Source organism: Eretmochelys imbricata, chromosome 3 (assembly GCF_965152235.1).
Source record: "Eretmochelys imbricata isolate rEreImb1 chromosome 3, rEreImb1.hap1, whole genome shotgun sequence".
In the NCBI taxonomy this organism is placed as follows: domain Eukaryota; kingdom Metazoa; phylum Chordata; order Testudines; family Cheloniidae; genus Eretmochelys; species Eretmochelys imbricata.
Window position 1 is genome coordinate 200,896,718 of NC_135574.1, and position 23,462 is coordinate 200,920,179.

The window sequence follows — 23,462 nt, forward strand, 5'->3', positions numbered from 1 at the left end:
GCCCCAGCCGCTACCCTTGCTGGTGAGACTGAAGCCTGTGTCCGCTTCTCACCCTCTCCCAAGCTTGGCCCACCCGCATGGGATAAGAACCCAAGGAGTCCCTGGATCACCATCACGGTCCCGCCCGCTCCCTCTGGTTGTAGTGCAGGCACGGACTCCATAATCTCGAAGCAGGCAGCCAGCCCTGTGCTCTGAATATGGCCTGTGCTGCCTCCTACCTGCTTTTAGTGAGTGTCGGGTTGGGGCTTTTTGTCGTCGTCGTTTCTCCCCGCCCCCCCCCCGGGAACTGAAGGCTGCAGGGATAAACGCTTCATGTTCTGAAGCGTTACAAAGTACGATAGTATAGTTTGCACAACTGTTTGGAAGTGTAAGCCCTATTTTAAAAAAAAAATTGATAAGTTTTATCTCCTTTCAAATATCCCATTGAAGGGATCAAGGGTTTTGTAAAAATCGGTGGTATTTTAAGTACTGCCAGGGGCTGTGGTGCTTCTGCTCTGGGCTCTGACGTTTTCACAGAGGCCGGGTTGATCTAGGCTGGTTTTTATCTTGCGTGTTTTTTTTAAAAACACTCTCAAGTGTGTTCAGTTTTTTGGTAACTTGTTCACAGATGTGCAAAAGTTGAAGGCATTAAAAAAAACCAACCACAACCCTGGCTACATGTATTAAGCTGGTCTCCACTTAGTGAAAGACTTGCTTCCATTGTCCTGTTAGCTGGATCTAATCAAGCCAGGGAATCCCAGGATAGTAGAACCCCATCTTTGCACCATCACCTCTCAAAAGTCTTTTGGATGGTGTGAAGTTAGAAGTGCTGACTCCTATGCTAGAACTCTGTAACTGTTTCATGCCCCCCAAAGAAAACAAGCTGTTCTAAGACTGATCACCTATTTGTTCACTTATCGAACCTGCTTTCGCTTCCATGGGGAAATGGTGTTTACTACTGGCCACTGTGGTTCTTAAAGCAATTGAACAAAGGAATACTTAATGTGGCAAAGCTCTTAGTTTGCATCTCTAATTTTAGTCCAAACATTTCAAGAGACCCTAATCTTTTTTTAAAGATACGAAGAGAATATTGAATCCCTTATAACGTGGTACTAATGTAACTCTGAAATGGAAACTTTGGTCCTGCTCCATTCAATTACCACATTTATGATTACTTTAAAATGCTATTTTCTCCCTATCTTAAGCGTGAGGACAAAAGTTTGTCTTGTAACGATTTGTCAGATACAGATTTGACTTGTATACACCAAAGTGAGAATTCCATTGAAGGTTAACAGAAGGCAGAGCTAAGTGTTAATCATATTGCCAGTTGGCAATTCATAGTAGCCTCTGAATATGCATCAGTTCTGTTATCTTTCTGTTTGAGGAAGGGCTTTTCTTGGACATTCCTGCTTTAGTGAGTAACATCAGGAAGCCTTGTTGCCTTGACTACACTTTTTTGACATCTTTTTTCCTATGCCAAACTGCTTCTCTGTGTCTTGTGTTGAAAATAGTTAAGATGTTTTTAGATCTGTAAAGATTTTTATGCACCAGGCAGGGTGTTTTTAAAAATAACAAAACAACAAAAATCCAAGTTTGCGCTGATCACTTTAATTCTTAGATTCAGTTCCTAAAACGAATGTAGATCTGAAGAGCTGGAACTCGCCTTCTAAGAACATTGCATGATTTGCTGTTGTGTAGGTTTTGATATGTACCCTTGTGAGTAATGGGAGTGGAGATAGTGAGCTGTAAATTCATTTAAGTGATTGGAGGCTTGAATAAGTTGCTAGGCAACAGGGCAGTGGACCAGCATGAAGGAAATAAAGAGTACATCCAGAAAGCTGCACCTGCAGCCCTAAGCCAAAGAATGTGCAAATTGCAGTTCTTCTTTAAAAATACAACTATACTTTAGCTAAATACAACAGTTCATTTTAAGGCACCAGGAACTTTCTTCAGAACTTTGTACATCCATGAAACCTATAGGGAAGTTTCAAACCAAAATCTTCCTTGTTCTTTACATTGAAGTTTGTCTTTGCAGGTTATTGAGCATAATTCGGCTGTCATAAATGGTCAGTCAAAATCCAAAAGGATTAATTTAGAATCAGTTATAAGAATGGCGTTTTCCAAAATGGACTGCAAAATCTCATGGCTTCTCATGCTTTAAAGGAGCCCTACGTTCATTCAGCAAACAAAGTTCAGCATTAATGTTGTGTTTATGCAAAGAGTTACCTTCGGCTTCATTGAGGCTGTAACCATGAGGCAGGTCAAAGTTGGCAGCCTCTATGGTGTCCATAGATCAGATTTCAAAAAAATTTGTGATCCTTGTAATCATTTAACGTGGGCAAATTGTGTCAGGGCACCAAGAATCTGAGGTGCAAAAACCTCTAAACTGCTTCACTGTAAAACTTAAAGAAAAATTTTGGATTTCACCCTTTGGCTAAGAAAACACTAGCTGTCTGTCCTTTTTATCAACAAAATTTATGCCTGTTCCTGAAGATGTGAAAGAAACACTCTGAACTGGCATTACATATTTTCTTCTAGTAGACACTAGCCAGAAATATAAAGACTTTTTTTGTTGTTTGTTGCTGGTTATAGGTTTTAACAGACGTGTGTAATATCAACATCCCTAATTTTAGGTAGTGCCCCTGTCCAAGGAAGAAGAATATATCAACATTGGAACACGTTTACCACTTTAATTATTGGTAAACAGTATTTTTCCCCATCTGAGTGCCATGGTTTGAATGGGCGGTATTATCCAAAATGGAGTGTGTATATTAAATGACATTCTGGAAAATAACTGGCATCCACATTCAAACCCTTTCCTAGGAATGTAGAGGAGTGATGTGTTTTTAAAAGGTACCTCTTCCACTCCTAATCTATCACTTTTTTAGGGACGCTTATGTTCCAGTCCAGTTTTGGATTTCACCTTCAGTGTGAATCCATTTTATTACAGTGCCTATAGCCGTAGTCCGTCCATAAGTAAATCAGTCCCACTAACTATTTTTTGTATGTAGGTACTTTTAGTTTGTTCTTGATTAAATAAAGGCTTGCTCTATCTGACTTCGGTGGGAGCTGAATGGGCCCAGGGTAGCCCTCCTTAAAGCGTGTGTGTGTGTGTGTATATATATATGTGTGTGTGTGTATAGAAGCTTCTTTAGATATCACACACACACGCACATATGTATATATATATATATATGGAAGCTTCTTTAGATATCATAATTTGGCACTGTCATCTCATAACCTATGTAGCTGAATATCTGACTTTGTATTGCATAAGACTTGATATCTTTTGGGCTAGCTTTCCTCAGGTTAATTAGAACCTTATGTCCCTTTATTTCATTATGAACTGAGATTACAGTGTAAGCACACTAATTCTTATTGCTGTTAAAACTGATGATGCAGTTCATTACATGAGATGCTATTTTGTCTCTAGACTAGAGATTTTTTTTTAATAAAAACTAGGTGCTGTTTTCCCAGGCTCAGTCCAGTAATTTAAAAGTCATATGGCACCTGTGGATTTCAGCTACAGTTTTTTAATACACTTTTAAAAACAAACTGGGAACAGGATTGTTCTTAAAAACCCTGAATTCACACTTAGTGTAGAATCACTAGCATTGAGGGTCTTTTAGTAAATGCCACTCGAACCAGTAACCTACATGCATCTTATAGATGGGGAAAGATGTCAAAAGAAAACTGAGTGGTGTGACTGCATGGAACTGGTGATTCTATGGTCCCTGCTCTACAGCATCAATTACACTCATTACTGTTGTTGTGTTCCGAAGAAACTGTAAAATGTGGATAGAGGCAGTTAAAGTGGTTTGTAAATAGTCAAACATTGATTCCTTTCCCAGCTCAGCCCAGGTTTTATGCACTTGGGTAATAAGTAGAAAGGCCTCTTGTTCAGGCTTGCTCTGTGTGAACCTGACTGTTTTGCTTGGCTGGTTACTAGGTATTTTCTCTATTAACCTTGCCACCCTTTTGTAACTGGTGCATTTAATTATCACTGGGATGCTTTAAACAGGTAGGGAGAAGGACAAGAATAGTGGGTAATCTTATTGGAGAGGGTTTAAAGTGACCATTGACATCTTGGCCTACTTACTGGGTCTTTTTGGTGACAAGTGAGAGCTTTGTGAAGAAATAACCTTGTAATCAGATAAGGCACTGATTAAAATGCTATTGTAATATTCTGCACCCTGCTGCTGAGATTCCCCCCCCTGCTGCTCCCCAAACTGAAGTCTGTTAAAATTGAGATGCCATAGTTTTTTAAAGATCTTTTTCTGGCGCATTGTTTGGTTAGTGCATTCTAGTGCTGTGATTAGAATACATTGTAGTCCGGCCACCCAGACGGAGGCATTGACTGCTAATATTAACCAAGAACAATAGCGTGGCCATACTGACTGCAGTGAGGATTACAGGACATAATGGGGCCTATCCAAAAATAATGCTAATACAGGACAAGCAACAGGAAGCAGCAGTAGACTCAGCAGAGTTCGGCTCCCAGACAAACCATGGACTGACTTCACACAATGGCAACTTCAGCACATTATGTATTCACAGGATACTCATTATTCCAGCAGGCTTGCCAGATCAGAGATCAGCCTGGTTTATTGGATGCAGCACACATAGTTTGGATAGCGGTAATTTTGTGTCCTTCATCGTTTGGCAGGAGGAGGACAGCTGTATCACAGAGAAGTTCTTGACCAGTTTGGCTTGTGCTGTCAAAGAGAGAGGCTCCTGGCAGCTGCTAATGTAGTTACATTTGTTTGTATGGCCCATTCTTAATGTGGCAATAAAGTGTTTTACCTCGCTCAGCAGAGCCGAGATGGTGCAAAAAGTTGCTCTGTCAAAAGCTGAGTGTGTTATCCCATGGGCACATTGTGATTGGTCCTCAGATACCCTGCCCTGCGTGCGAAGGGTGTTAATATAACCTTTGAAATTCTCGAAAGCCAGGGCCTATGGGAGGTGAGGTTACTGCCTGCATAAACAAAACCTGAGTGGTGTGCAATGTCATCTTGGGTATATAGAGTAAAACTTGTAGGGTTATGTTTTACATAGGGAGGCCCAGTGAGAAACTTGCAAGCTACCTTGTGCTCAACGAAGGAGATGAGTCTCTCTCTCCTCTTCCTTCTCCTGCCGAAGGGGCCATCCAGTGAAATATAGCAAACCAGTCGTCTTCAGCTCTGACAGCAGATGGAGTGGAAGCCAACGGGATGGCCCTGATGTGATCGGGCGTTCGTGTGGTGTCGTCTTGACTCTGTCGTCATGTGATGATGTGGCACTGCAGTGAGAACCTTGCTGAGCAATCTGAGGAAGTGGTATTGTGGCTAGCTGTAAATCTGTTCTGGGCTGTCTGTCTCGCTCTCCCCGCCCCCTGGAGGTTTTAAAAAGTTCCTCATTTCTTCCTTTCTTCCCTGCCACGCCCCCTTCTAGCTAATGGGCGGAGTTGCTGTGGCTCTCAGCTCAAGGTCTCCTGTTCCAGGCTGGAGTGCGTAAGGATTGGCACGCTGCCGGAGACCCAGGCAGAGCGAGTGGGGAGCTGCAAGGCAGACTTGTCTCCACATGTGGCTGTCAGGGCACAGGTTGAGCATTGCTGTGGTTAACCTGATTTCCCTGTTTGACAGAAGAGAAGCATATACAAGTCAGATCGGACTTCCCGCTGCTCGTCACGAAGCGTGTGAAACACTGAATCGGCAGGTGTCTTGGGTGCTTAATCCTCTGGGACAGGAGTCGTGACCCCCAAAGGGGGAATATCCCTTCATAAACGACAATGACATTCCTCTGCTGATCTGTCCTGTTGGATCAGTATTCTTCAACATGTGGGGGGCCAAGATCCCAAAGGGTCTAACGACTTTTTTGGGGGGAGGGGGCTTTAAAGGAGCTTGCTTCCCACTGCCGACAGTCCTCTGGACTTGCTTTCTGAAAATCTGGCCTCTTTAATGTCTCAGTTTTGGCCCTTGAAATTTAGTCCCCCGTGAAAACATTGACACCTATTTCTTCCAAAGACTTCTCTGCTTTTTAAACCCCTCCTGGATTATGCATCCATTCTGGCTGTGACTTAAAGCACTGAATAATCTGGAAAGAGGCAGCATTATCCTGTCACACCCTCACAAGTGACTCCCAGTGACCGATTTAAAGGGCCATGAAAGTTCATGGGTTCTGTCATCTACAGATCAGGAATAAATATGGTGATTGTTGGCTTAGAACTGCCTTTAAGGTTCTCAAAACTCTTTGGTTTCACTTCGCTATCTAATCCACCTTCATAAATATGTTTAGTGCTCTGAATACTACCACCCATAAGACCAGCTATTTTAACTGTCTCCTAGCTTTGGTAAAATCATTCAGATGTGACCATGATGGTAACACGTTCTTGGTTTTGATTAAACCGTGAAAGTGTGAACATTCTGCAGACTAGTGGCTTGAAGTTCCTTTCTAGCATGAGACCAAAGCTGACTTGAATCTTTGCCTTCTGGTCAAGATTAGATTTATAGTGGCTAATTGGGTGTGACTCCATCATAGTTCACTGCTGATTTGCTGCCTGGTACCTTGCTTTGATGGAATAAGGTGCATGATATGGAATTCTTGTGTCTGGATGTATATTTATTCAAAGATGTGCAGAGGTCAGTTGTGGGCATGGGAAAAATTAAACCTCCATGCTGTAAGTAGTCATTCCTGAGATATCTTAACTGTTGATCTGTAAAGTGGGAATGATGGGCACCTTTTAAAATAGGCTAACATCTCAACACTGTGTAGTCTTTGCAGAGAAATTCCTTATCATGGGTTGGTCAGATTAATGCAGTCACCTGATTGCATCTAAGGGGGTTTACTAGCTTTTTTAAGTTTCAAAAAACAAGTATCTCATTGATAAACTTCCTTAAGCACAAATTTTTCACTTTGTCAGGGAGGGCACAACCAACTGGATGAAATGACAGTTCTCTCCCAAATCAGAAAATGTGGCTTTCTTTAGCTAAATTTTTTTCTGTTTAAAAATACTTGCAAAGGTAGGGTTTTTTTTTTTTTGGACGGGGGGGTGGGGGGGGAGGTTGCCCTGTTCGGTGTTGGTTTAAGTGAAGCCCTGTGGTTTGTTGAAAATTGGTTACACAGGTATGTGGCAACAGTAGCTCTTAAAGCAGGGATCCTGCCTTTCCTTTCCTCGAGGGTGGATTGTGTTGGTAAACAAGCCTAAGGACTAAGCAGGGACTGTTGCTATGAGTTTAGACGGAACATCTTCCAAAACAATTATGCAAGGCCAAAAGGAAAACATCCTTAACTTTATTGAAATGGTGCAAGTTGTTGTCATAATTTATTCTCAGTTGTAGCATAATATTTTTGCAAGCTTGCTGTAACATGTCACGCTCTCTGTTTTGGGTTTGGCAGTGTTGTAATTAAACGGAGGAGGAGAGGTGACGGTAGCCATGCCACAAGTGAAATGAAATGTACATTTAATTATGTCTCAGGAATTTTTACCTCTGACTTGTGTGGGAAAGCCTTCTAAAGCTGTTTCAGAGCATTTTCTCCAAGTTGCAAGCCTTTTCCCAGAACAGTAACAAATATTGTGTAACTTTATTGATGAAATATTAACCAAAAATGGTTAGGGCCGATCTATACTTTGCTTGGAAGGTTGGGCACATGTCTTGGCTTGCCCAGCTTTGCTTGCTTTTTTCAAAGCATTTTCCCACAGTTATCAGTGGACGAAATGGAATCTGAGTCTGCTTTGAATATGAAACGTATTTAGGCTAGATTCCAAGCTAGTGTCCATCACAAACTAGATTCCCGCCCCCCCCCCCCCCCCCCCCAAAGGCTGCATGCTGTGTCCAGTGGTGAGAAATTAGTTGGCTTTGACTTTTTGCGGGGAGGGGAAGTCAGGAGGGGTTTTGAAGTCTGCCTGATGCTTACACCTTGCAGCTATAGTCTCTTATAAACGTGGTTTTGTGTCCGGTAACCTGGTATTTAATTGCTACATGTGACTCTCTTTACAAATGGACTGATACTTAGTGCTGGCAAGAATATAAGTGAGTGTGAAAAATAAACCTCACTAATCTCAACTTCTCTTGCACAAGATTCTAGCTTGTGAATAATTTTTTCACACACCCTCCTTGCAAAAGGTTAGACTGACATCTGACTAAATCAAACCCATCACCTCTGTTTCCCTTTTTTTCTAAATTCTTAACCTTTTGACTCTTTAAAAATCTGTATGTAAGCCTAGACATTTTTGGTAGCATGACAGTATTGGTGGGAGGGGGGGAACACAGGATCGGGCTAGAACATAGCCAAATAAAGGTGGGGATAGTTCTAATGACTTTTGTTCCTGAGTCAGGTTTGAAGATAAAGGGAGCTTAGCTGTAGTACCTGGCATACTTCCAGCCTGAAGCAGTCTCTTTGGTTATTGGAGCTGCTGCTGATTATTTACTATTATGATGATGGGAATGCTAGAGACCTGATTGGCAGATTAGTCTGTCTATAAATGTGACACACAGGTGTGTACTACTTCTCTTGCTTCCCTAATTCTTCCAAATAGTGTGATCTGAGGCTTTGTTTTACAGAGCCTCTCCCTCCCCGCCCCCTTCGGAGATTCATCAGTTTTTGCCTTAGTTACCTGATACTTGTGGGAGCAGTGACGGCCTAGTGCAGACAAAGCTTTCAAAGGGGTGCTGAAAAGCAAAGCCCTCTAGAGACTGCACTGCCGAGGCAAGCTGAATAATCTTTGCAACACCCCGGCTTTCAGGATGGAAAAAATGTCGGGATCTAAAATTAAATACGAAGCAGAAATTTCGTAACTAAAACTCTCTTCAAGCAGTTGATTATTCTCTCCTCTTCCCCCCTCCAACTGTGCATTTTTGCCAAACTTGCTAAATTCTAACTTACAGCCTAGTGTCAAAAGCTGTACTTCCAGGTTAAGTACATAAGATGCATTAGTGATGACAAAGATGAGCAATCCAAGGTGAAAGGTCTCAAGTCAGAGTGGATAAGGTGACTTAAGAGGTTACAAGAGGATCATGTTTGTCTCAAGTATAATCTGTTGCCTATTTATGTTTTCAGTGAATACAGTCTCGAGAGAGATGGAGATTTGATTTTTATTTTTTCCCATCAGATGCATATTAAAAATGTTTGCTTTTTTTAAAGGTGCTGTCTGTTTGAGGTACTAATATATATATTCATTTTGTTTTGTAGCGATCCTATACATTGCTTGTTGAGGCATGGGATTACAGCAATGACACTTCTAGTAAGTATTCATTCTTTGGTTTACTCATTCAAAACTCCTCAATCAGCTGTCTGCTGAAAGGCTTTTATGTGAACGGGGCTAGTTTGTGACTGTATTCTCTCACAAATTGAGGGTGGGGCTTCTGCTGGAGCTTTGCATGTGGTTCTAAAGCACCTTGCAGGAAGTAGGGAAGTCACACAATGCAGGGATCTGCGGCGCAGATTGCAGGGTCTGGGTCTGATAAGCGAGGACATGTGTTGGTACGGCCTACATCAGTCCCCAGGGAGGGGAAAAATCCAAGTGGCAATAAGCACATTTAAAAATTGTACCCCTTAAGTCCCCTTTTTTAAAAAAACTACTTGAGTACCAGGAACCTAAATCCTCTTGACTGTCAATGAGATTTAAGTGTTGGTCACTTAAGCACCCTTGAAGGCTTTTTCTAGGCTATGCATCACTTTTATAAAAGCCACAGTGAGACTTAACGTAGTCATTATCCAAACTATTTTGGAATGATGAATGATGAGAAACTGGTGGTAGTACTTGTTTTTCTTGGGCGGGGGGGAGAATAGGTTCTCTATCTAGGGATTTGTATTCAGGAACTGAAAATATGTAGCAGACACCACCTGATAAAGTTGGCTGAAACATGGGGGATGCTTGAGGGGGAAGATCTTCCCCTGGAATGTCTTTGTTTGGTCAATTTCTTTGTCCTTGTGTGGTCAGTTTCAGCTTTACTTACTAGTCAGAGGAAGCTATAAACCCCAATGGCTTGTGAGCTGTGCTGCTGATATCCAGCTGTCACTGGGGTGTGTATACCTATAATTAAATGTTAATATTCACTGTATAAAACTATCACTAAATTTAGGAGTTCAGCCTTGTGCCTCTATTGTGGTTCCTTCTCTGGGTCCCTAAGACTCCCATGCTGCTGTTAACACAATAAGCAGTTTTGCTTCTGACCAGGAGTTGGAAATGCTCTGCCAAATGTTGCAAAGAAAATACTAGACCTCCTGTTCGCCATCCTGACGTCTGTGTCCCCTTCCCTCCCACCCCCAAAATGCAATGAGCCCCACTTGAACTGTGAAGACAAACTACTTAAATCATCCACAGCTTGGGACTGGAATGGACTCCAGACACAGCATGGTAGAGGGACCCACAGATGTGTGTGAAGTGTTAAAGCCTACTCTTTCAGTTCAATCTGTAGGGGCAAACCCCTGTGCGGACCTCACAGAGGCAGTGGCTGGGCACAGGGATCCCTCTGCACGGATCAGAATTCAGGAACGGCCTTAACTTTCTAAGAAGTCCCACTAGTTCCACAAGTTAAGAAGTTCTCACGTAACAAAACTCATGAAAACTGCCAATAAGTGACACCCATGCTGTCCCTTCCTGTCAGCTGTGACTAATGACACTGTGAAAGAGCAGCATGCATGATTTGAGGTCCAGGACCACTGATCAGGGAACCTTTCTGCCTCGGTTGCACAAACTTCATTCAAGGGGGAAAATATCTAAAGGTGCTGCTATACTGGCAGTGTCCAATTATAAATGGAAGAGGCCTGCATTTAAAATGAAGGTCTTGTTTACAGTAAGATCGCAATTTTTTTTCAGCCTGGATCTCTGCCATCTCTACTATTATTTGAGCTCATCTTTTTTTCATGAAACAGACTTTCCAAAGCTTCACAATGAAGCCTTTCTTTGCTCTAATCTTCTGGAAGCAAAATTGTCTTCAGAGAAAACTGCCTCATGGTTTTCCCCCCCCCGCCCAAACAGCATGTTTGACCCAGTGCAGACTTGTTCTTGCATATGTTCCTGATTAAACTCTCTCAATAGCTTCACCATTGTATATTTTTAATTGGGTCATCTAAGTGACCCTACTGCACAAACGCTTCCTCCTTCCTGGGGTGTCACCACCTTGCTGACAGTAGATTTGGCCAACTTTAAAGGAGATCTCCATAGAATTTTTAACAGGGAATGCTAAGCTTTCAATAAAATTTTTAAATGGTTGAAATTCTGTAGGCTTCTATAGCATTTCCTATGAAACCCTAATAGTTTAATTCCATAAAATTCTACTGGACCTTTTTTCTTTAGGGCTGTTGGAAAAAGTAGGGCATAGTATCATTGTCTCCTGGACACTGCTCTGGCAGGGTTCATTGTTTTAATGGCATATAACGGACCTGATGGAAATTTGGTCATTTAAAAATAAATCTAGACTTAGACCTTCCCTTCTCTGTATCCTTGTCTTCCCCCACCAGCTGTTCTGCTGTATCCCCTGTAGCACTTAAGGTGAAACCTTGGCTCCATTAGGGATGTCTACGCTGCAAGTAAACCCCCCCCACCCCAGCTGGCCCCTACCAGCTGACTCAGGCTCACTGGCCTTGGGGCTGTTTAATTGTGGTGTAGATGTTCATGCTTGGCCTGGAGCCTGGGCTCTAGGACCTTGTGAGGTGGGAGAGTCCCAGTATGTCTACACTGCAGCTAAACAGCCTGATCTCTGCAAGTCCGAGTCAGCTGGCATGGGCCAGCTGTGGGTTTTTAATTGCAGTGTAGACCCATTGAGGTCCAAGGGAGTTTGACTTCCCTGAGGCCAGGATTTAACCCAGAGTTATTTTTAGCTTTGTCCTGGATTAGGTTCCAGCTCACTACTACAGTCTGTTGCTTCATCAATAAAATAAACAGCGCTGACAAGGGGTATGCCCAAGTGCGATTGTAGCTTACTTGTATCAGTTGCACATGAATTCAAATCAAGCATAAGAGGCTTCAGCATAATGTGAATTAAACCATAGCTGGAAGATGTTTGGCGGCCAAGATCTTAAAAAGCAACCAATCAATTTGGGTGGCCACGGACAGCTTATGGTGCCTAACTTTTGAGGGTGGGTGCTCAGCAGTTTCTGAAAATCAGGCCCCTACAAGGCATATCAAGTGGGGTACCCAACATTGCTGGTCACACTTGAAAAATTTTTTGAACTTTAGCTGCACCACCCCAAATCAAAAAGAAACATTTATAGCTCTGCAGCTGAGCCAAACACTGCCTGAACCCTACCAGCTCTGTGGTGTAGAGCACAGTACAAGTTTTAATATCTTCAGAGGGCTTCTCTCTTCCACCTCATCACTTTCCAATTGGTTAATGTTTCCTCTAACCTCTTTATCAAAGCTTGAGATCCCAAGTCTGATGTCATCAAGGGAATGACCAAGATCACTGTCTCTAGGCTGGCTGGCTGGCTTCGTTCTTTACACTGTGTGCCTATTATTAACCTTAAACGGTTTTTGATGTGGACTGGGCGTCGAAGGGCTGTGGTGTCCCCTCCTGTCCTGCCAGGTGGGACTGGGGGGAGGGTGTGGAAAGAATACAAGAGAACATCGCATACTTGATGATGAAAATGCCTTTGCTCTGAGTGATGGCTAATGGCAGGTGTTGACCAGGGTCATGTATGTCTACATGAGCTCTCATCAGGAATTACGTATGCAGTGATATTACTGTGACCTGTATCCAAGAAAGATACTTTAATGATAACCAAAAAAGACCAACTCCGGTCACCTTTATTTCATGGTAAAATTCAGTGCACTAAAGATCTGATCCAAAACCCATTGTATTCATGGGAGTGTTGCCATTGGTTTCAGCAGGCTGTGGCTACGGCCCTAAAGGTCTAAGCAGCTTGAATGAAACATGGTAGAGCTACCTATCTATGCAAGAAATACATGCTCCCAAATGATATGGAGGGAGGGGTGACTGCATGGAGGCAAGAAGAGGAGCTTTGTACCTTTTTTTTTGAGGGAAACATGGCTTTCTGGTGCCATGGAGTGAAATGGGTGTGTATCTTTATCCTTTGAGTAGTCCCACTGAAGAATAACAGATATGCATATGCTTAAGTACCTTGCTGAACTGGAGACCCTAATTTTATAGAAATAAGCTCACAAGATATTCCTTTATCCCAACAGAATTGCATTCAAGCTACAGTGTTGTACTGATGCAATTATACTAGTTGAAATCAGTAAAGTTAAAGCCGTACAAAAACAGTGTCAAAAAGTCCTTAGGTACCTAAATCACTCTTGAAAATGGGATTTAGGCTTCTGAGTCACTTAAGTGCATTTTACCTCATGTCTGCTCATAATGGGAAGAATCTATATTACAAATTAATCATAGATCTGAAAAATGAGTTGGAAAGATAACCTTTTAAAACCTAAAGTAAATAAGAAGCTGGTGCCATTAACTCTGAACTGTAAAAATGCAATAGACGCTGGACTCCTGAACCCAAGAATACCATGACAGTTTAAACACAGATCAACATAAAAAGAAAAGGAGTACTTGTGGCACCTTAGAGACTAACAAATTTATTTGAGCATAAGCTTTTGTGAGCTACATTGCATCCAATTAAGTGAGCTGTAGCTCACGAAAGCTTATGCTCAAATAAATTTGTTGGTCTAAGGTGCCACAAGTCCTCCTTTTCTTTTTGCGGATACAGACTACCACGGCTGCTACTCTGAAACAGATCAACATGCTTCTCTAGTGGGATAGCAAATACTTTGATTTATTTGGTTCTCTTGAGCTAGAGATGAATTGTTACTGCTCTGAGTAAGTAGTCTTTTTTGGAAGTTCCTTCTGAAAGCTAAAAATGGGCTCTCATGAACACATTTAAAGAAATTTAGAAAGAAAATAGCCCATGTGTCTTCATCAGCTTTGCAAAAGTTTTATTCAACTTCAAGTCTGCCTTATGTAAAGTCCCAAACTGTAAGTGTTGAAAGAACAAGTAAATGTTTTGATTCATTTTAATTCTTAAATGTGGTAGTCCTTCAGATGGAGCATTCTAACACATTACTGGCAAAGGGCCCTTCTATCTAGAATATTTCTGACTGTGGATTATGCTCCCATATACAGAAGTCTGGCCTGGTACTTTATTTTTGTTTTCGCACTGGGTTTGCAAGGGTATTTTGGCTATTTTATGATAAACTTTCACTCTGCAGGCAGGTGCTGCTAGCAGCAGGTCGTAAGGCAGTGTCAGATCATTTTAAGTCACAAGACCTGGACTACAAAGTGAAATACCACAGACATATACAATGTTCCATGCTCATGTGAAATATTATTATTTCAGGCTGTAATTTAGACAGTTGTAGGTTTCTAAAAGCCAGAAAATTTTGCTGGAACTAAATGTCAAGTACAAAGTTTAAACTCTTTGAGAAGTGCTCTTTAAGGAGAGAAGGGGAAATCTATACTACATGTATAAAGCAATTTGAGTTTGCACAGATCTCTGTTAGGCTCGTGTCTGCTAACATCTAAAGAGCTAATTTTCACAGTATTTCCTGGCCAAAACCGAGTGAGATCACTTATGCCAAATGTCACTAGATTTCTCCTCTAGAAAACTCTTTATACCTGGCTTCCAGAAGCCTGCAAGCCTTTTGCATGTGTCTGTCCAATTTGAAAGGTTACCTTATTAGACTATAATATTATGGCTGGAGGTTTTCACAAATGCTGAATACAGACAAATACAATACTAATTGACCAAGTGGAGCAAAATGCATGATGCACCAAGCTTAGATTCCTATCCCTGTAAAAGGTAGGAGTAAATGCAGTTTTGTTTTTTTCCCTCCTCTATTTGCTAATTTTATGATCCTTATTGGGAGTCATAAGGATGAGCTGTTCAAAAGGGGTGGTCAGCATTGGTCTAACTGTTCTCACTGATTTCAGTCTGGTTTCTGATCCAGTACACACAGTATGTGCATTTCTGTTAATGGCATATAGGCTTTGGGGCAACTTTTTCTTCGTTTTGGACACACAGTTAAATAAAGGCAGCATACAGCAGTCTCTCAAAATCCTGTTTGTGAGATGGACTTCCATCCAGTTCAGATGACCAACAAAGCATTAACCTCCCCTTTACTTCTGACTTCTAGACCCTGATAGCATTATCGAAAAGGCATCCCATTCCGGCATGATCAATCCGAGCCGTCAGTGGCAGACCTTGAAACAAAATGCAGGCATTGCCCATTTTGAGTACCAGATCCGCGTGACTTGTGATGAGCATTACTATGGCTTTGGCTGCAACAAGTTTTGTCGACCAAGAGACGACTTCTTCGGCCATCATACCTGTGATCAGAACGGCAACAAGACTTGTCTGGAAGGCTGGATGGGGCCAGAATGCAGCAAAGGTTTGTAACTAATTTTGAAGGATGTACTGATAATAATTTTGGATAGTTCAGTGGACATGGAGCACTTAACCTTGAGGTTGCTATTCTGTTGCCTGCTCATGTCAGCCCGGTTCCTAGAGGATAACCATCCACCCCATCGTAACCCCTCACTGGTGCCTTTGTTGGTAGCCTTGGCAGAGAGGCCAAGGATTGATTGGGCAAGGACTGTTCTATCCAGTTCAGGGTTAAGGTAGACTGGCTGGGCAGTATACCACTGCTGCCCGTGTATCGATTATATAGATAATGGATTTTATTCTATGGGGCTTTCTATTTAATGGGTAGAATTTTCAAAAGTGCCTAATGACTTGTTTAAACTTTACCCAGCATTTCTTTTGAGCCCCATATCAATTCAAGAAGCACTGGAATATTAGCAGGTGTTCTCTTCAATTGAGTAACATTGATTACCCACATCATAGCCAGGGAGTGAAATCTGGCCTCATTTGAAGCCAGTGGGGGTTTTTGCCACTGACTTTAATGGGGCCAGGATTTCCCTCGTGGGGCAGAACGTTTTCTGTGGTGCTTCAAAGCGAGCAGGAAGATGAGATGTGTCGTGAAGCTCAATGGGCAAACAATAAGCCTTTCAGCCGCAGAGTTCCAGGCGGTCTCCTACATGAGTGGACGTTGTTCTCAATCCCTTAACAGCGTGAACTTTAGCAGCAGAAATGCAGAACCCTGAACTGGAAGAATGGATTGTCAGCAAAATGTGTTTATAAAATATATGTGCAGTTTCAGTCTAGACTCATTGAAATGGTGTGTGCACACAGGTCTGGGGAAAAAATCCTAGCTATTACCAAGCCAACTAGCAGTGCATTTTTTGTAAGGTGAGGGAAGGGCTTCTCTCACTTTCAGATGCAGAAAGAGAAATTCTTGTAGAACATTATGGTGTGCAAGTTTATTAGGCACAATGGCTTCTCTTGGGTTGACACAGGTTCTTAAAACAGCATCATGTGGGATCCCCGTTTAGTTAGCTGCCTGGATGGATTTGCTGTCGTAAGGCACGCCCTACAACTCTTTCCAGTAGAGTTGATATAAGAGACCTGTTAAACCTTGGCTTTGGTAGGATTACAGTGCTAGCTAGAGATTAAAACATTCCCACGAGTGTGAGGATGTGGGAAATGGACAGCATACTTATTGATGCTTGCTTTTTTTTCCCCCCCCAGCTATTTGCCGTCAGGGTTGTAGTCCCAAGCATGGTTCTTGCAAGATTCCAGGAGAGTGCAGGTAAACAAAATGATTTTGCTAACAAATTTGTAACAACTCATGCTGTGAATGCTGGACAAGGGGAAAAATCGAGCTGTCCAGCTATTTCAGGCAAGGGCATCTTTTTCATGCCAGTTGCACTGGATAAGCTATAAATGCATCTGAGACTTAAAGGGAAAAAACTTAAATGGCAGCATTTATGAATTGAATGGGACAAAAACAAATTATGGTGAATGCTTCCTAATGAGCAGTAACTAATTGTATAAATTGGTGCAACTTGTCTTTTAAAATGGACTGCTGACTGTGGGCTTTTCTGCCAGCAGTTCTAAATACAGCATTGCTTTTCTTCCTTACTCTCCCACCCCCTGCCCAGCTTTTCCCATCAATAGGCAGAAGTCAAGCATTCTTTAGAATGGGATTAGTAAAATCTCTTGGTTCTTTTGCTTTTCTGAGCCAGGCTCTGAGTGCTGAGAGGTTAATAGCGGGGATGGAATCTTGTCAGCAGACACTGATGAATGCAGAATTTTGTTGCTGTGCTTTGAAGTTGATTCCGGTCTGGGCAGGAGAAAATGAAAAGCAGAGCTTAGACCTAACTGAACCATTTAACAATTAAATTTTTGGAATGTTTTGAATTATTTTTTGTATTGGTATTTACAATAGGGGAGGTTTATTCCCTGATCAATGCAGAGTATTGGATATTTTAACATTGACACTACTTAGAGATGAACTGTGCTTAGAAATTTTGTTTAACCACTGATGGTGCCCATCTAGCAGGGAATAAGGAGCTGTGGTCTTATGTATGAAGTCATTTGGTCCAGTGACAGCATGTTACATACATCCTCTATGGCCACGGCTAAGAATGAGGAAGATTGGCAAGAGATAGAAGATGTTAAAAGGAACTGAGAGCAGTTTTCATCCCTTCCTAAAGGAAAGTTTAGAAACTGCATGTAGGAAACAAAACAATGCTACCTGACACTGTTGCTTTTCCCTTGTCTGGCTTTGGGGGGGCGCTAGAGTGAGGCAAAAGACATGACTCCAGTGGGTCTGATGTTTAACAGCATTGGTGTCAGCTGGTCCAGCTCCAAAACACCAAACCAAGATTTTTAATTGAGGCGCCTGTTGGAGTGAATCTGATCAGAAGTATTGGTCCTTTAGAAGTGGGCCAGATGCTTGAGGCAGCCTCAGCTGATGGACACCAAGGATTTGTGCTGCTGTCATTAGAGTAAGCAGGCTGTGTGAGGGCTGCTGTCTCTTCACCAGAAGCGGCATTGTTTCCAGATGTTTTGTTTTTAAGGTCTTTCTCTTTAAGTCTCACCTCCTGCTCACTGCCCAGACACGCACTAGTGCTCTTATTTACTTAAGGTGCAACTTTCCCACACTTCATTTGCACAGTCTTAAAACAATGCTGTCCTTCTGGCGCTCTCAGATAACTTCTGCTTGCCAAGGGAGACTCGTATCTTTTCAAGTGAACACAGAAATAAGATTTGATTTTTTTTCCTCTGAAGTTTTGATGAGTCATATCGGCTGTGTTGTAAATGCAACCGAACTTAAAAATGTCCCAGCAGAGGCTTCTCTGGGGGCTGGTGTAACAGATGACTTGCAAACATACTTAAAATATCTTTCCCCCTTTGAGAGTCAATCTTTTCAACACAGAGCTGCCAACAAAACCAAACTTACTCATGAATCATTATACAAGCAAAGGCACTTCACATTTCTCATGAGAAACTGCTCCATGCCTGTTATTAAATGAAAATAACTTAATGGATTTCTGTCTTGGAATTAATAGAAGATTCCTGTTGCTCTTCTTTGTTGGCTTTGGGCCTGTCCTTCAAAATGGAAGTCAGATCTCTAGCCTCTTTAAAAAGTTTGTTGCTGTAGCTTTTGTTTAACTCAAGTAAGAGTTAAAGATTTTCAATGATTTGCCTCAATTTCCTAGCAGGGAGTGGAAGTGTGTAAGGGATGCAAATGTTTATAAAACTAAGGTGTTCTCTTGCACATACTTGGAAATAAAGTTGCATGCATGTGAGTAGTAGCACTGGATTCAATGGAATTTTGCAGGTTCAGATCCTAAATTTGGTCTTTTTGCATCCTTCTCACTTTCTGTAAATGGAAAGACTTTTCCATGAGTTGTTGGGGAAAGACTGTCTCTCTCACCCCCCCCCCTTTCCATTTTTTGGTGTCCTTTGCTCACAAAGTAACTTCTGCAAGTTGGACACATAGGAACATTGTGTTTCACATGGGCTTTGAACAGGCTGCTGTTGAAATAGCTATGGAAAAAATTAATTAGGAGGATTTTTAGAAAGGGGAGTTAAACTTACCACTAGCTGTGGGTGATGAGCCATCACATAGAGCCCTCTAGCTTTTCCCATGAGATGGATTTACTGGTCAGAGAACAGCTTTTTTGAAAACTGAAAGCCTACCTGATGGCCTCACAAGGTTTATTTTCATAATTTAGTGATGGCTTAGTGAATAATTGCTGCTGATCACTTACCGCCAGGCCCCATTAATGAAATACATTACTTTAGTTAGACCCTTGACTTCACACTTAAACCCCTCAATTCCCAATATATTTTAATTCCTGTGAAAAATAGAACTGTTGAAAGTCTGAAGTGCACTCACATTGAAGAAAATGTCTTACTTTTGCACAGTAAATATTTCTTCTTCCTACCCTTTTTAAAATCAAACGAATCTCTGTAGTTTGAAGATTAGTAATGCTTATATTTTAAAATCCATACTCTAGACAGTAGATAAAACTAGTTTAGACCTGAATGCGAAGTGACTAGATATTCTCCCCCCACCAAGTGTAAACACTAGCTCTGAAGTACAGGGAAAGGGAGGGTTTTTTGACCAAACACCAAATTATGGGAGCCTTTTTAAAAATTCCATTATCATGCATGTTATATAACTTTATATAAAGGCTTCTACCAGAATCTAGCAGAAACTAAAGGTAACTTCCTCTAAGATTGAGATGACTTGCTTAGTGCTTTATGACTTGCCTTGCAATGGGCTCTGAGTTGGTGTTTATGGCTTGGTTTGTTTGTCTTCCTGCACACACCGTGTGGCTCGAATGCCTGGAACCTTGCATTCATGAGGCTCTCCAGATAACCATTGTTTCCCCTGACTTTTTTTAAATGTATAATCCATTCTGTCAAAGTCCAGAGATTGATTTGTTGCACGCACCCACCCTCTTTGCCTCGTTTGTATGAGCCTCAGAATAGAGTATTATTGTGATGAATGGCCCCATGCTGCTTCTCTCAGAACAGTTATTCTTTTGTGAGCAGGCCGGCTTTAGAGACCTTGGCAAAACGGCTAAAATGTTTGTTTACAAGAAACCATGAAACAAACCTTGAATGGTTTCCTCCTCCCCTCCCCCCCCGCCTCTCCACCTCCCCCCCCCGCCCCATCTATCTTAAAACCTTGGAGTTCTGCAGTCCCTTGTACTCTCTGGAAGTAATTCCAAGTTTTGTTTCCCTGTTCTGTTTTTATTAAGGTGTCAGTACGGATGGCAAGGCCAGTACTGTGATAAGTGCATTCCGCACCCAGGATGTGTCCATGGCACTTGCATTGAACCATGGCAATGCCTCTGTGAAACCAACTGGGGTGGTCAGCTCTGTGATAAAGGTATGCTAATCTTGTAGATAGCCAAGTGTAAAACTTGAATTTTAATGCTGTTGGACTTAGTATTGAGAGAAAGCATCCAGAAACGTGGTGGGTTTTTTTGTCCTTTTTGTTTCTGCCATGCATTGGTTGTTAGCATACACACTTATCTTTCCTCTGTCCTGGCCCGCTTTCGTGTGTAGATACTCTAGATACTTTATAGAACGTAACAGCACAAACCCCTCGTTGTTCAAGCCGTGTATTCTGGTGCTCCTCTTCTTACAGATCTTAACTACTGTGGGACTCACCCGCCTTGTTTGAATGGTGGTACCTGCAGCAACACTGGGCCTGACAAATATCAGTGTTCCTGCCCAGAGGGCTACTCAGGACAGAACTGTGAAATCGGTAAGTGCTTTGGCACAGCTGCGAATTGCAATCTAGCATTTCGTGGCTATTTTGCACACCTTGTCTGGGAAGCTGGCATTTTTAATACTGTTACTAATGTTGGGAAAGGATATCTGAGGAGCTCACAGTTGTTCCATGGTGAATGACTGGTATCTCCTTAATCAGACTCCGTCTAACTTTTGATGACTTCTGTAGCTCTCTTGTTAAGGAGTGCTGGAGTTGGTAGGAGAGCTAAATTGGCTCTAACCCAAGCAGATATAAGTCACGGTATGCTGATCAGGTCAGCTTAGCATGAAAGATGATTTCCTGCCTGCTTGATACTGTGTAAAACCAAAGGGTGCTAATGAGAATAAGATAGCGGTGTCTTGTGTGGTGGTCCAGGCGTGGAAATCCGCAGAGGGAGTGGTAGTGTGGTTACTGGTAGTACCCTTGGGCTGTCCCAAAACTGATGTGGTTGTGTGTTTGGTGCAGCGGAACACGCCTGCCTTTCTGATCCTTGTCACAATGGAGGAAGCTGCTTAGAAACCTCTACCGGATTTGAGTGTGTGTGCATGCCTGGCTGGGCTGGACCAACGTGCACTCTTAGTAAGTGATTCTTTAGGAATTTAAAAAAAAAAAAAACCGAAACCACATATTGTAGTAAGAGGCTATTTCTTCCTAAATATTACAAAACTTACTTGTAACCACTGCATTTGTCCAGGAAGCAAACTTGTGCTTCCAGGAAGCTTGCGAATACCTCTTGCAATTTTTGCATTGGTTTTAAGTCATTTCTTCTGATGATGCACTGCTATTAGTGGGGCTATTAATACACTCAGGAAAATAATTAGAACAAACTGTGTCTTAAACTCAATGCTTTGTCTCTCAAGACCACTAACTCCTGTTTTAACAGCTTGCCAAAACTTTGCTTCTAGAGCCTACGATAAATTCAAGAGAGCAGGCCTAGCTTTCATTTACACTACGCCCCTTCACGCTGCTCCGATGTAAATTAAAAGCATCTTCATCTAAATGAGAATAAGGCCAGAAAGCTCAAGGAAAGCCTACTCTTCTCCCTCATGGACAGATCATAGTGGTGGCTGCTGCAGACTAATTCTATCAGTGGGGTGCCAGAGCTTTGGTATCTTGTAACAAATCTAAGTTTCTCCCTCCCATTCCTGCCCTTCATTTGCAGATATTGATGATTGTTCTCCAAATCCCTGTGGTCATGGAGGCACCTGCCAGGATCTCGTTGATGGGTTCAAGTGTGTTTGCCCACCTCAGTGGACTGGGAAAACGTGCCAGCTAGGTAAATATTGACTTGCTGTATTTCACGCTTTTCGACAAAACTGCTACAAGAGAAACTGCACAACTGGCAGCTCTGATCCTGCGAACACTTAAGCACGTTTGACTATAAGCCCAGGTCCCTCCATTGAAGTCAACGGGCTTATTCAGGTGCTTAAAGTTCAGCTTGTGTAGAGATGTTTGCAGAACTGAGGCCTAAACTAAACTCAGAATGGCTTCCTTGGTTCATTTTACTATCGATACACACTAGTTATTGCAGAAAACGCCTAAGTATCACAACTAAGCGAACAAAGCCTTATGTAGGTATTTAAACTGCAGATGAACCAGGGTTTGTTGTTTTTAGAGAGTTTCTGCCCCACTCCTTCTCCTCCCTTTGGCCTTGTGGGAAAGTTGCTGTATCTCTTCAGCCATGTCAACTCCTCCAGACCAAGGAGTTCACAGCTGGGTTCCAAAATGTGGGTGATCTCATGAAGAATGAGCTGTCTGCATTCTTTATGCAACATACTAATCCCAGTGACCAAGCTGCAGTGCTCCTCCGAAATGCTTGATTGAGTCTCCATTGTCTTTTGTTTTGTTCTTTTTTTTTAAGTTTTTTCTTAATGAGTGGCTGGGTAACTAGCAATTAATTAGTGTAGCCAGTATGCTGTAATTAGAGAGAAATCAAAAGGTACTTCAGAGACTAATGTTTGATTGCCTTTTATTCCACTCTGGTGGTTAGAGGCTCTTTTTAACTTTGAATGAATTCCTGATTATTGCTATGAAAACAAGATGTAGATTTCCTCCCCCCACCCCCCCCACTGTATCTGCAGCTCAACATTTTGCTGTTCAAATTGTCTTTCAGATGCGAATGAATGTGAAGGCAAACCTTGTGTCAATGCCAACTCCTGCAGGAACCTGATTGGCAGCTACTATTGTGACTGCATTGCTGGCTGGTCTGGCCAGAATTGTGATATAAGTAAGCATCTGGGGGCATTCTGTGTCCAGCTCCTTGATCTGCTAAAAGCTGAAAGTTACTATACAGTCCACTGAATTGAGCACCACTTTCAACTTCAAGCAAGCAGCCCTTATAGCCAGTGATCTTTTCAGAAAGGGAGTAGCTTGTCTGGAATGAAAATACAGTTTTATCAAACTCATTAGTCTTTTAATGTGGCTATGTTCTGATAAGGTGACTAAAACAATGGTGTGAAGTTTCACAAACTGTACTAGAAGAATTGCTGAAGATCCCCACCCATTATAATAACCTTATCACAAGGAAGGCATGCAGGAAATTTGACAAAAGGTTTATGTAGCCAGAGTTTTCGAGACGCTTGAACTAGTAGTGTCTAGAGTAAATGTGAGTTGCCGCTAAATGTGTCCTAATTTTATTGCAGATATTAATGACTGTCTTGGACAATGTCAGAATGGAGGATCCTGCCGGGTGAGTTGATCATATTTTAGATGGTTATTAAATGTTGAAACCAAAGCAGTTGAGTCTGAATACCAAAGATGTAGGAAAAATACATGGGGCAAATACACAACAGATGTAAATCAGCATGTCTCCACAGAAGTCACGGGAGCTAGGTCGTATTACACTAGTTGAGGATTCAGCTCCTTATAGTGGGGGGGTTGGGGGGGCAGAGGAGAGGTGTCCTTTTTA

The 23,462-nt window shown here is 42.0% G+C and overlaps 1 protein-coding gene across 1 annotated transcript in view; it reads left to right on the forward strand.

The window, feature by feature from the left end:
* Nucleotides 1-23,462, forward strand: part of JAG1 (jagged canonical Notch ligand 1) — a 34,020-nt gene that overhangs the window by 2,502 nt on the left and 8,056 nt on the right. The window contains exons 3-11 of the mRNA XM_077814081.1: nt 9,148-9,199; nt 15,053-15,307; nt 16,507-16,567; nt 20,037-20,167; nt 20,429-20,548; nt 21,020-21,133; nt 21,717-21,830; nt 22,668-22,781; nt 23,197-23,243. Coding sequence (XP_077670207.1) covers nt 9,148-9,199; nt 15,053-15,307; nt 16,507-16,567; nt 20,037-20,167; nt 20,429-20,548; nt 21,020-21,133; nt 21,717-21,830; nt 22,668-22,781; nt 23,197-23,243 — 1,008 coding nt within the window. The remainder of the gene's footprint in view (nt 1-9,147; nt 9,200-15,052; nt 15,308-16,506; nt 16,568-20,036; nt 20,168-20,428; nt 20,549-21,019; nt 21,134-21,716; nt 21,831-22,667; nt 22,782-23,196; nt 23,244-23,462) is intronic.